This window comes from Salmo trutta, chromosome 29 (assembly GCF_901001165.1).
Source record: "Salmo trutta chromosome 29, fSalTru1.1, whole genome shotgun sequence".
NCBI lineage: Eukaryota > Metazoa > Chordata > Actinopteri > Salmoniformes > Salmonidae > Salmo > Salmo trutta.
This window is the reverse complement of record NC_042985.1, coordinates 11854883-11867744: the sequence shown is the minus strand read 5'-3', so window position 1 is coordinate 11867744 and position 12862 is coordinate 11854883. Positions and strand designations below refer to the sequence as shown.

Here is a 12862-nt window from a genome sequence, read left to right as displayed (position 1 = left end):
TTTTACTCAAAATTAAATCATTTCTTAATTGGTAACAAATTAAGTGCCTTACTGTTCTATTAAAATTGTCAAATTAACAAAAATAGCTTCTAAGCAAAGAGCCATTTCTCAAGCAAGAATTGAGACTGTCTGGGAGTGGTCTGAGTAGGGAGGGGGAAACTAAAAACTAGCTCTTATTGTCAGAGGTTTGGAACTGTCTTTCTTATTGGTGATGTCACCAGGCAGGCCAAGACTCCATCCCACCAACTAAAACAAGCTGAAATATCAGACGGTCTTTTCAAACAGCTCTTACACTGAAAGGGCAATATCATAATATTCACAGTATTATTCATATAGTCATAGATAGATAGATAGAGAGAGAGGAGCTAGAGTCTGGATAGAGAGAGAGGAGCTAGAGTCTGGATAGAGAGAGAGGAGCTAGAGTCTGGATAGAGAGAGAGGAGCTAGAGTCTGGATAGAGAGAGAGGAGCTAGAGTCTGGATAGAGAGAGAGGAGCTAGAGTCTGGATAGAGAGAGAGGAGCTAGAGTCTGGATAGAGAGAGAGGAGCTAGAGTCTGGATAGAGAGAGAGGAGCTAGAGTCTGGATAGAGAGAGAGGAGCTAGAGTCTGGATAGAGAGAGAGGAGCTAGAGTCTGGATAGAGAGAGAGGAGCTAGAGTCTGGATAGAGAGAGAGGAGCTAGAGTCTGGATAGAGAGAGAGGAGCTAGAGTCTGGATAGAGAGAGAGGAGCTAGAGTCTGGATAGAGAGAGAGGAGCTAGAGTCTGGATAGAGAGAGAGGAGCTAGAGTCTGGATAGAGAGAGAGGAGCTAGAGTCTGGATAGAGAGAGAGGAGCTAGAGTCTGGATAGAGAGAGAGGAGCTAGAGTCTGGAGAGGGAGAGAGAGGAGCTAGAGTCTGGAGAGGGAGAGAGAGGAGCTAGAGTCTGGAGAGGGAGAGAGAGGAGCTAGAGTCTGGAGAGGGGGAGAGAGAGGAGCTAGAGTCTGGAGAGGGGGAGAGAGAGGAGCTAGAGTCTGGAGAGGGGGAGAGAGAGGAGCTAGAGTCTGGAGAGGGGGAGAGAGAGGAGCTAGAGTCTGGAGAGGGGGAGAGAGAGGAGCTAGAGTCTGGAGAGAGGGGAGCTAGAGTCTGGAGAGGGGGAGAGAGGGGAGCTAGAGTCTGGAGAGGGGGGAGAGGGGAGCTAGAGTCTGGAGAGGGGGGGGAGAGAGGGGAGCTAGAGTCTGGAGAGGGGGGAGCGAGGAGCTAGAGTCTGGAGAGGGGAGCGAGAGTCTGGAGAGGGGAGCGAGAGTCTGGAGAGGGGAGCGAGAGTCTGGAGAGGGGAGCGAGAGTCTGGAGAGGGGAGCGAGAGTCTGGAGAGGGGAGCGAGAGTCTGGAGAGGGGAGCGAGAGTCTGGAGAGGGGAGCGAGAGTCTGGAGAGGGGAGCGAGAGTCTGGAGAGGGAGAGAGAGAGGAGCTAGAGTCTGGAGAGGGAGAGAGAGAGGAGCTAGAGTCTGGAGAGAGGAGCTAGAGTCTGGAGAGGGAGGGAGAGAGGAGCTAGAGTCTGGAGAGGGAGAGAGAGAGGGGAGCTAGAGTCTGGAGAGGGAGAGAGAGAGGGGAGCTAGAGTCTGGAGAGGGAGAGAGAGAGGGGAGCTAGAGTCTGGAGAGGGGGAGAGAGAGGGGAGCTAGAGTCTGGAGAGGGAGGGAGAGAGGGGAGCTAGAGTCTGGAGAGGGGCGAGCTAGAGTCTGGAGAGGGGCGAGCTAGAGTCTGGAGAGGGGCGAGCTAGAGTCTGGAGAGGGGCGAGCTAGAGTCTGGAGAGGGGCGAGCTAGAGTCTGGAGAGGGGCGGAGAGAGGAGCTAGAGTCTGGAGAGGGAGGGAGAGAGGAGCTAGAGTCTGGAGAGGGAGGGAGAGAGGAGCTAGAGTCTGGAGAGGGAGGGAGAGAGGAGCTAGAGTCTGGAGAGGGAGAGAGAGAGGAGCTAGAGTCTGGAGAGGGAGAGAGAGAGGAGCTAGAGTCTGGAGAGGGAGAGAGAGAGGGGAGCTAGAGTCTGGAGAGGGAGAGAGAGAGAGGGGAGCTAGAGTCTGGAGAGGGAGGGGGCGAGCTAGAGTCTGGAGAGGGAGGGGGCGAGCTAGAGTCTGGAGAGGGAGGGGGCGAGCTAGAGTCTGGAGAGGGAGGGGGCGAGCTAGAGTCTGGAGAGGGAGGGGGCGAGCTAGAGTCTGGAGAGGGAGGGGGCGAGCTAGAGTCTGGAGAGGGGCGAGCTAGAGTCTGGAGAGGGGCGAGCTAGAGTCTGGAGAGGGGGCGAGCTAGAGTCTGGAGAGGGGCGGGCTAGAGTCTGGAGAGGGGCGGGCTAGAGTCTGGAGAGGGGCGGGCTAGAGTCTGGAGAGGGGCGGGCTAGAGTCTGGAGAGGGGCTAGAGTCTGGAGAGGGGCTAGAGTCTGGAGAGGGGCTAGAGTCTGGAGAGGGGAGCTAGAGTCTGGAGAGGGGCTAGAGTCTGGAGAGGGGCTAGAGTCTGGAGAGGGGCTAGAGTCTGGAGAGGGGCTAGAGTCTGGAGAGGGGCTAGAGTCTGGAGAGGGGAGCTAGAGTCTGGAGAGGGGAGCTAGAGTCTGGAGAGGGGAGCTAGAGTCTGGAGAGGGGAGCTAGAGTCTGGAGAGGGGAGCTAGAGTCTGGAGAGGGGAGCTAGAGTCTGGAGAGGGGAGCTAGAGTCTGGAGAGGGGAGCTAGAGTCTGGAGAGGGGAGCGAGAGTCTGGAGAGGGGAGCGAGAGTCTGGAGAGGGGAGCGAGAGTCTGGAGAGGGGAGCGAGAGTCTGGAGAGGGGAGCGAGAGTCTGGAGAGGGGAGCGAGAGTCTGGAGAGGGGAGCGAGAGTCTGGAGAGGGGAGCGAGAGTCTGGAGAGAGAGGAGCGAGAGTCTGGAGAGAGAGGAGCGAGAGTCTGGAGAGAGAGGAGCGAGAGTCTGGAGAGAGAGGAGCGAGAGTCTGGAGAGAGAGAGGAGCGAGAGTCTGGAGAGAGAGGAGCGAGAGTCTGGAGAGAGAGGAGCGAGAGTCTGGAGAGAGAGGAGCGAGAGTCTGGAGAGAGAGGAGCGAGAGTCTGGAGAGAGAGGAGCGAGAGTCTGGAGAGAGAGGAGCGAGAGTCTGGAGAGAGAGGAGCGAGAGTCTGGAGAGAGAGGAGCGAGAGTCTGGAGAGAGGAGCTAGAGTCTGGAGAGGGAGAGGGAGAGAGAGAGGAGCTAGAGTCTGGAGAGGGAGAGAGAGAGGAGCTAGAGTCTGGAGAGGGAGAGAGAGGGGAGCTAGAGTCTGGAGAGGGAGAGAGAGAGGGGAGCTAGAGTCTGGAGAGGGAGAGAGAGAGGGGAGCTAGAGTCTGGGGAGCTAGAGTCTGGAGAGGGAGAGAGAGAGGGGAGCTAGAGTCTGGAGAGGGAGAGAGAGAGGGGAGCTAGAGTCTGGAGAGGGAGAGAGAGAGGGGAGCTAGAGTCTGGAGAGGGAGAGAGAGGGGAGCTAGAGTCTGGAGAGGGAGGGAGAGAGGGGAGCTAGAGTCTGGAGAGGGAGGGAGAGAGGGGAGCTAGAGTCTGGAGAGGGGCGAGCTAGAGTCTGGAGAGGGGCGAGCTAGAGTCTGGAGAGGGGCGAGCTAGAGTCTGGAGAGGGGCGAGCTAGAGTCTGGAGAGGGGCGAGCTAGAGTCTGGAGAGGGGCGAGCTAGAGTCTGGAGAGGGGCGAGCTAGAGTCTGGAGAGGGGCGAGCTAGAGTCTGGAGAGGGGCGAGCTAGAGTCTGGAGAGGGGCGAGCTAGAGTCTGGAGAGGGGCGAGCTAGAGTCTGGAGAGGGGCGAGCTAGAGTCTGGAGAGGGGCGAGCTAGAGTCTGGAGAGGGGCGAGCTAGAGTCTGGAGAGGGGCGAGCTAGAGTCTGGAGAGGGGCGAGCTAGAGTCTGGAGAGGGGCGAGCTAGAGTCTGGAGAGGGAGGGAGAGGGAGGAGCTAGGGGAGGGAGAGGGAGGAGCTAGGGGAGGGAGAGGGAGGAGCTAGAGTCTGGAGGGAGAGGGAGGAGCTAGAGTCTGGAGGGAGAGGGAGGGAGGAGCTAGAGTCTGGAGGGAGAGGGAGGGAGGAGCTAGAGTCTGGAGGGAGAGGGAGGGAGGAGCTAGAGTCTGGAGGGAGAGGGAGGGAGGAGCTAGAGTCTGGAGGGAGAGGGAGGGAGGAGCTAGAGTCTGGAGAGAGAGGAGCTAGAGTCTGGAGAGGGAGCATGGTGAAGGTAATGGCCAGGGTAGTGACAACCAACTCTGGTCCTGGAATACTAGATAGTGTGTAGGTTATTGTTCCAGCTCTGGTCCTGGAATACTAGATAGTGTGTAGGTTATTGTTCCAGCTCTGGTCCTGGAATACTAGATAGTGTGTAGGTTATTGTTCCAGCTCTGGTCCTGGAATACTAGATAGTGTGTAGGTTATTGTTCCAGCTCTGCGCCCAAATGCATGATTCAACGTCCTATCTGATTAGGTCATTAGAATCTGATTATTTTTAGTGCTGGGTTGGAACCACACCCTGCACACACTGGACCACGCTGGCTAGAGTACAGTATCCTTCAAACTGTAGATTATAGACTAGAGAGATTCAACTAATTATCTCTTGATGAGTATGCGATTCGTAGAATCAGACTTTTTAGTGCTAGGTTGGAGCCAAACGCTGTACATAATGGACATAAGTACCCTTCATACTGTAAATAGTAGGCTAACTGTAGAGGCTAAACACAGACAGGAGAGGGTGATGGGTCCTGGTCTGAGAGTAATACACATACCCCCTGGTCAGGCGCTTGGCACACAGTAGAACAGAGCAGCAACAGGAAACACTAATGACTTTCACATTGTTGCTAGCTGCCTGGTAAAACCCCTTCCCTGTGGAACTGTAACTCAGGACTGGAGCCAACACTATGCCTGCTTGTCACTTAGACACTTTATCTAAAGTCACTAACTGTACGGTACATGTATCCATGTTTAGTATGTGTATGGGATCCCTGCGGGAGTTGAACCCACAACCTTGGCTAGCAACTGAACCACAGAGGACCACATATCATGTTTAACATCATATGTTAGTCGTGTTAACTGTTTGACTTTAAAACAAAAAAATGAACAATGACAAACTGAATGAGTTGAGTGAAAGAAAATTGAACACTGTGTGGTATTGGGACACTCACCTGTGAAGTCCACCTTGCCATACAGGTCCTGGATCTGAGGGGCTAGACCCAGCTTGAATAGGTACAAACTGTGTGGGGGGAAAGAGAAAGAGAGAAACATGTTGTTGGAGCTGTGTTCTGGCATGTGTGTGGCACCAGGGGAGGGGGCCAGAAGGCATTGTAGTCAATAGCCATTCATCTAGCGTGGACTGGAGCACCTCCTACCCACCCCTCTGCCACCCTGTCACCCAGTCCTGTAGTGTTGACTTCCTGACTCTAAAGGCCAAGGACCCTTCCCAAATGGCACCCTGTTCCCTATATTGTGCACTACAAAGGAAATATGGTGCAATCTGGGACATGGATCAGTAGATGTACAGCCTCTGGACTGAACAGGCTCAGCATCCATTTTACATGCAGCTGGAATGTTCCATTATCAGACTCTGGCTGTGTCCCTATTTAGTACACTACTTCTGACCAGGGCCAATAGGGCTCTGGTGAAAAGTAGTGCACTTTATAGGGAACCGGGTGCATTTGGGACGTGAACTACCATCGCAAGGCTGAGGCGGTTGGAGTTTCTCCTTGGTGCTGAATACCTCACCAGTCCAAAATCCTACCATTCACCTCAAACGTGTCAGGTTTCCAAAAACCTAGTCCTGAGAGTAAACATGCACAAATCCAGTCTACATTTTCAACTTCACATACCGGCGGTATTGAGTAGGACAGAGCAAAGCAGAAATGTTATACATTTTTCACTGAGATAACAAAATATTACGATAGACAATTTGTCTATTGTGACTTTTCTGTGCGAGTTCAGGTAGCACTGAGGCAGATCAGGGTTTAATATCATTTTAAGGAAGAAAGCAATTCCACAAATGAACTTTTAACAAGGCACACCTGTTAATTTAAATGCATTCCAGTTGACTACCTCATGAAGCTAGTTGAGAGAATGCCAAGAGTGTGCAAAGCTGTCTTCAAGGGTGGCTTCAAAGGGTGGCTACTTTGAAGAATCTGAAATTTAAAATGTATTTTGATTTAACCCTTTTTTTTGGTTACAACTCGATTCCATATGTGTTATTTCATAATTTTGATGTCTTCACTGTTCTGCAATGTAGAAAATAGTACAAATAAAGGAAAAAAAACATTTTTTTTTACATACAGTACCAGTCAAAACTTGACACCTAATCATTCAAGGGTTATTTTTTTATTTTAACTTTTATATTCATAAATATAAGTGTGATTTCAGACCCCTTGACTTTGTCCACATTTTGTTACGTTAGACATTTTCTACAATTTATGAGAACTGTTTTTTATTTAATCTATCTACACACAATACCCCATAATGACAGAATGAAAACAGGTTTTTAGAAATTTTTGCAAATGTATTAAAAATAAACAGATGCCTTATTTACATAAGTATTTAGACCCTTTTGCTATGAGACTCAAACATTTCTGCAACATTTGAAGGTCCCCAAGAACAGTGGCCTCCATCATTCTTAAAAGGAAGAAGCTGGCTGCCCGGCCAAACTGATCAATCAGGGGAGAATGGCCTTGGTCAGGGAGGTGACCAAGAACCCGATGGTCACTCTGACAGAGTTCCTCTGGGGAGATAGGAGAACCTTCCAGATGGACAACCATCTCTGCAGCACTTTACCAATCAGGCCTTTATGGAAGAGTGGCCAGATAGAAGCCACTCCTCAGTAAAAGGCAGATGACACCCCGCTTGGAGTTTGCCAAAAGGCACCTAAAGGACTCTTGGACCATGAGAAACAAGATTCTGTGGTCTGATTGAACTCTTTGGGCTAAATGCCAAGCGTCACGTCTGGCGGAAACCTTGCACCATCCCTACGGTAATGCATGGTGGTGGCAGCATCAAGCTGTCGGGATGTTTTTCAGCGGCAGGGATTGGGAGACTAGTCAGGATCGAGGGAAAGATGAACGGAGCAAAGTACAGAGATCCTTGATGAAAACCTTCTCCAGAGTGCTCAGGACCTCAGATTGGGGTGAAGGCTCACCTTCCAACAAGACAATGACACTAAGCACACAGCCAAGACAATGCAGGAGTGGCTTCGGGACAAGTCTCAATGTCCTTGAGTGGCCCAGCCAGAGCCCGGACTTGAACCCGATCAAACATCTCTGGGGAGACCTGAAAATAGCTGTGCAACAACGCTCCCCATCCAACCTGACAGAGCTTGAGAGGATCTGCAGAGAAGAATGGGAGAAGCTCCCCAAATACAGGTGTGCTAAGCTTGTAGAGTCATACCCAGGAAGACTCGATACTGTAATCGCTGTCAATGGTGCTTCAACAAAGGACTGAGTAAAGGGTCTGATTTACTTATGTAAATGTGATATTTAAAAAACATTTATTCTAAAAACCAGTTTTTGCTTTGTCATTATGGGGTGTTGTGTGTAGATTGTTTTTTTTTCACTCAATGTAATCCATTTAAGAATAAGGCTATAAAGTAACTGTGGATAAAGTAAAGGTCTGAATACTTCCAGAATGCACAGTACACACAGACAACACAGGATAATCACATTGTTGACTGCACTAGTGGGGAAACTGACCCAAGATCAGCATCTAGGGGCAACTACCTTACTCTTCCCTCCTCGCTCAGTACCAACTGGTGTTCACGTTATCCTCATGATGACATGGCCTGCAGTAGAACACTGCCGTTCACCCTTTAGTTACCCACATTACTGGCTGTTTTATGTTCCTGTGCTGATCTGCAGTATGCTTATCACATGTCTTTTCCACATGGTTGTTAACCCTACTCTTTGTTCCGTTTGTGGTTTTGACCCTTTGTTGCTCTCTCTTTGTGCTGTGTATTTAAAGAGGTTTATTTTTGATTGTTGAAGTTTTAGCTTGTTTTTCACTTCACAACTGTCGCAAGGATTGGGTTACACTTCCCCTCTACCTCTCTTCCCCTATATACAACCACTTGCTGATTCAATCTGTTTCCACAAGTATTGCGACAGAACATGCTCAAAAAATACTTGCCACCCTGTATCTCTGTCTAGTGTGTTAGTCCTCCTGTCTCTCTGTGTTGTGCAGTGAATCATGTTCCTCACCCTCTTTCTCTTGTGTAGTGAATCATGTTCCTCACCCTCTTTCTCTGTTGTGTAGTGAATCATGTTCCTCACCCTCTTTCTCTGTTGTGTAGTGAATCATGTTCCTCACCCTCTTTCTCTGTTGTGTAGTGAATCATGTTCCTCACCCTGTTTCTCTGTGTTGTGTAGTGAATCATGTTCCTCACCCTGTTTCTCTGTGTTGTGTAGTGAATCATGTTCCTCACCCTGTTTCTCTGTGTTGTGTAGTGAATCATGTTCCTCACCCTGTCTCTGTGTGTTGTCTAGTGAATCATGTTCCTCACCCTCTTTCTCTGTTGTGTAGTGAATCATGTTCCTCACCCTGTTTCTCTGTGTTGTGTAGTGAATCATGTTCCTCACCCTGTTTCTCTGTGTTGTGTAGTGAATCATGTTCCTCACCCTGTTTCTCTGTGTTGTGTAGTGAATCATGTTCCTCACCCTGTCTCTGTGTGTTGTCTAGTGAATCATGTTCCTCACCCTGGCTCTCTGTGTTGTCTAGTGAATCATGTTCCTCACCCTGGCTCTCTGTGTTGTCTAGTGAATCATGTTCCTCACCCTGGCTCTCTGTGTTGTCTAGTGAATCATGTTCCTCACCCTGTTTCTCTGTGTTGTCTAGTGAATCATCTTCCTCACCCTGTTTCTCTGTGTTGTCTAGTGAATCATGTTCCTCACCCTGTCTCTCTGTGTTGTGTAGTGAATCATGTTCCTCACCCTGTCTCTCTGTGTGTATGTAGTGTTGCAGGCGGTAGAGAGGATAAACGCGGCCGTCAGAGCGGGTGTGCCCGAGAACACGGCAGCAGAGCTGATGAACCCTGATGCCCAGCTGCCCGAGGTCTACCCCAGCGCTGCCGACCTCTATCAAAGAGAGCTGACCAGCCTGCAGCAGCAGAGCCCAGATGTACGTACACACACACACACACACACACACACTAATGCACACACACACACACTAATGCACACACACACACTGTCTCAATCGATGTGAGCCTCAGTTGGACGTTGTCAGGCATTACAACTGTATTGATGATTGTACATGTTACCAAACTTATTGACAACACATCTTTAAATATATTTTCAGAAAGACGTATTGGTTAGCTAAACTGTCAGTAATCCACAGGGTTCAACATGGTTGGGCATTAGAAGTCAACTATATTGATGACTGTTAAGTACAATATATTGATAAATGTATCATCAAAGGTATGGATTAGTTGAACGTTCTGGTTGTGTTCCCCAAGGGTTCTCTGTCCCATCCGGAGCTACTGGTTGCCGTGGAGATGTTGTCGTCGGTGGTGTTGATAAATAGGGCATTGGACGTGGGCGACCGGAATTCCATGTGGAGACAACTGGCCAGCGCCGTTACTGGACTCAGTAACGTAGAGGACGAATACGCACAGAGGTACGCACAGAGACCAACACTTGTCTGCCACTAGTTGTGTACATCCTGCTGTATGCCGTTGAAGACATCTTCAGGCCTCATTGGGAAAGACGGGCACCGTCTACAGTAACCTCAGATATGAAACTATAAATGATGTATTAACGTGTTTTCTACCCGGCTAACCAGATCATGGAAACGCCTGTCATGTTTTTGTTGTTGCTGATGACAACTACATTTACGTTGTAGTAAACATGTACGTCTGTAATCTACAGTAATTCATTTTCTGGCACTCCAATAAATGTCCAGGTTTAATATTGTTTATTCAGTTGACTGGTTAGTATGAGGTTCATTAGAAGAAATAAGATGGTAAGAATAATTCCCGTTCATTTAGGATCAGCACTCATTAACCCTGGTGTTGGTGTCTCAGGTATATGGATGAATTGATGAGGCTGAAGTCAGTGGCCAGGGAGGAAGGCAGTGACTATCTGACCTGGAACGACATCCAGGCCTGTGTTGACCAGGTCAACTTGACCATACAGGAGGAGCACGAACGTGAGTGGACCACACACTTGCATGCACACGTACAAACGTACTCACGTACACAAACACACGTTTTAACAAGGAACACATATGCACATACTTGCCAGAATGCATGTACACACACACACACACACACACACACACACAGCAGAACTCTACTTCCAAGACTTGTAACCCTAAAATAGGTCTGAAGGAGACCACTGATAATGACTCACTCCACCTAATTTATTTGACTGTTCAAGATCACTTGACCTCAGTATTCCTCCACATGTTTGAAAGTCTGAGACATTCCCATAGAGATGTACATGAGAGCTCATCTATCTTTATAATGTCCTCTAGTGTGACATTGGCAGTGCCGTGAAAGCACTCAACGGTGATGCCCGTGCTAAACAGGCTTTGGGCCAAGTGCACCCTCTATCATACTCTATGGATATTCCTCATCAGTCTGAATTCTGAGTTTAAAAATAGAACTCTTCCACTAATAGATGGACAATGCTAACATAAGGGTTTTAAAGTGTCTAACATACCAGATTGTCCCTTCTATCTTCCCATATCAATGTCTCAGGCTAATCCGTATGTTTGTCACTTGTGATGTATTGTATGCCATTGTGCTTGTGCTCATAAATGCTTCAAAGGATTTGTCCTTTGTTAACAATAAAGATGTGTTGTCTGAATCAACCCTTTGGTGTGTGTGTAGGTATTGTGGCCATCGGTCAGATCAATGAAGCTCTGGATGGGGGAGACCCACAGAACACCCTAGAAGCCCTCCAGCACTCTGCAGCCAAGCTAACAGACGTAGACCCCTCCGTCGCCCAGCACTACTACGACAAACTGCTTGAGGCCCGCAGGGAGAAGGCACATGTAAGGACCAATTGATTTACACACACACACACAATGGGTGTGTTTTTGGCACAGAGCTGCTTGACTGGGTGGGTTTTGGCACAGAGCTGCTTGACTGGGTGGGTTTTGGCACAGAGCTGCTTGACTGGGTGGGTTTTGGCACAGAGCTGCTTGACTCATGTCACACCTTAAACACACTTTACGTAGCACACAAACACATTACACACCCTCTCCTTTCTGCTCTTCTTGGGACGGTGTCTTTCTCACCTCATTGTAATGAACTGGACCAGTCACCTGGGTGTAGGTGTTAGACTCCTCCACTTTCTCCTTCTGTGCTTGTCTCTGGTTTCAGAGCATTACTGACTGATGGAGTCTCTGGTTTCAGAGCATTACTGACTGATGGAGTCTCTGGTTTCGGAGCATTACTGACTGATGGGAGTGTCTGGTTTCAGAGCATTACTGACTGATGGGAGTCTCTGGTTTCAGAGCATTACTGACTGATGGGAGTCTCTGGTTTCAGAGCATTACTGACTGATGGGAGTCTCTGGTTTCAGAGCATTACTGACTGATGGAGTCTCTGGTTTCAGAGCATTACTGACTGATGGGAGTCTCTGGTTTCAGAGCATTACTGACTGATGGGAGTCTCTGGTTTCAGAGCATTACTGACTGATGGGAGTCTCTGGTTTCAGAGCATTACTGACTGATGGGAGTGTCTGGTTTCAGAGCATTACTGACTGATGGGAGTGTCTGGTTTCAGAGCATTACTGACTGATGGGAGTGTCTGGTTTCAGAGCATTACTGACTGATGGGAGTCTCTGGTTTCAGAGCATTACTGACTGATGGGAGTGTCTGGTTTCAGAGCATTACTGACTGATGGAGTCTCTGGTTTCAGAGCATTACTGACTGATGGGAGTGTCTGGTTTCAGAGCATTACTGACTGATGGGACTTTGTCTGGTTTCAGAGCATTACTGACTGATGGGAGTGTCTGGTTTCAGAGCATTACTGACTGATGGGAGTGTCTGGTTTCAGAGCATTACTGACTGATGGGACTTTGTCTGGTTTCAGAGCATTACTGACTGATGGGACTTTGTCTGGTTTCAGAGCATTACTGACTGATGGGAGTTTGAGCATCGGTGTTGGATGCCCTTGAATCACACTAGCATAGAGCTAGCCCTGCAGATGTTTTCATCTGCTAGGTTTTTTTAACCTAAAATCACAGAAAATTAAAAAAGTTTGGTGCAAAAACACACTTAACCCAAGTATTTACATTTAATATGCAAAATAGAAGCAGATCATTTGGTTCTGTAGATATTTTCAACTGACGGACACTTTTGTTTACAATTGAGTAGAGAAGCAGTTTCTCGTCAAAGCGTCTGTTTGCTTGGTGATGGATGGGTCCCGAGGTAGGCAGGGGTGTGTTGGAGTGCACAATGCTACGTCGGCATTATGCAAACACCCGAGGCACTGTATGCAAATATAGCTCATCTACAGTTAGTTCACAGGTGCTTTTCAATAGGTTGTTGAGTGTGTCTCTAAGACAGACCTTCAGATTTCCTGCCTGACCTCTGTTCCAACCTAAGCTTTATAAGTATGGTGTATGGCAACATTGGTGTCAGAAGTGGGATGTGGCTCCCTACTATAAGTAAACATTTATCTTTGTAAATTTCTTTTAATATACACGTCTGCTAAACAACCATAACATTATTGTGGTCATGTGTAAACATAATTGTTAGTGTGTATAAATATAATTTGAGTGGTGTTTTCTTGGCTGATGTCCTGAGGGACGGTGGACTGACTCCATGTGATTCAGCCCGATCATCCCCACATGACTCCCACTAACCCCCTCAGTGATGTCATGCTTTCTGCTTACCCCTCCCTCCCACTCACTTCCTGTCTGTCTTTTCATTCATTTT

At 48.7% G+C, this 12862-nt stretch overlaps 1 protein-coding gene across 1 annotated transcript in view; it reads left to right on the top strand.

The window, feature by feature from the left end:
• Window positions 1–12862, top strand: part of LOC115166923 (ras GTPase-activating-like protein IQGAP1) — a 65205-nt gene that overhangs the window by 31422 nt on the left and 20921 nt on the right. The window contains exons 12-15 of the mRNA XM_029720855.1: window positions 8928–9091; window positions 9429–9589; window positions 9996–10120; window positions 10806–10969. Of these exons, the coding sequence (XP_029576715.1) occupies window positions 8928–9091; window positions 9429–9589; window positions 9996–10120; window positions 10806–10969 (614 nt within the window). The remainder of the gene's footprint in view (window positions 1–8927; window positions 9092–9428; window positions 9590–9995; window positions 10121–10805; window positions 10970–12862) is intronic.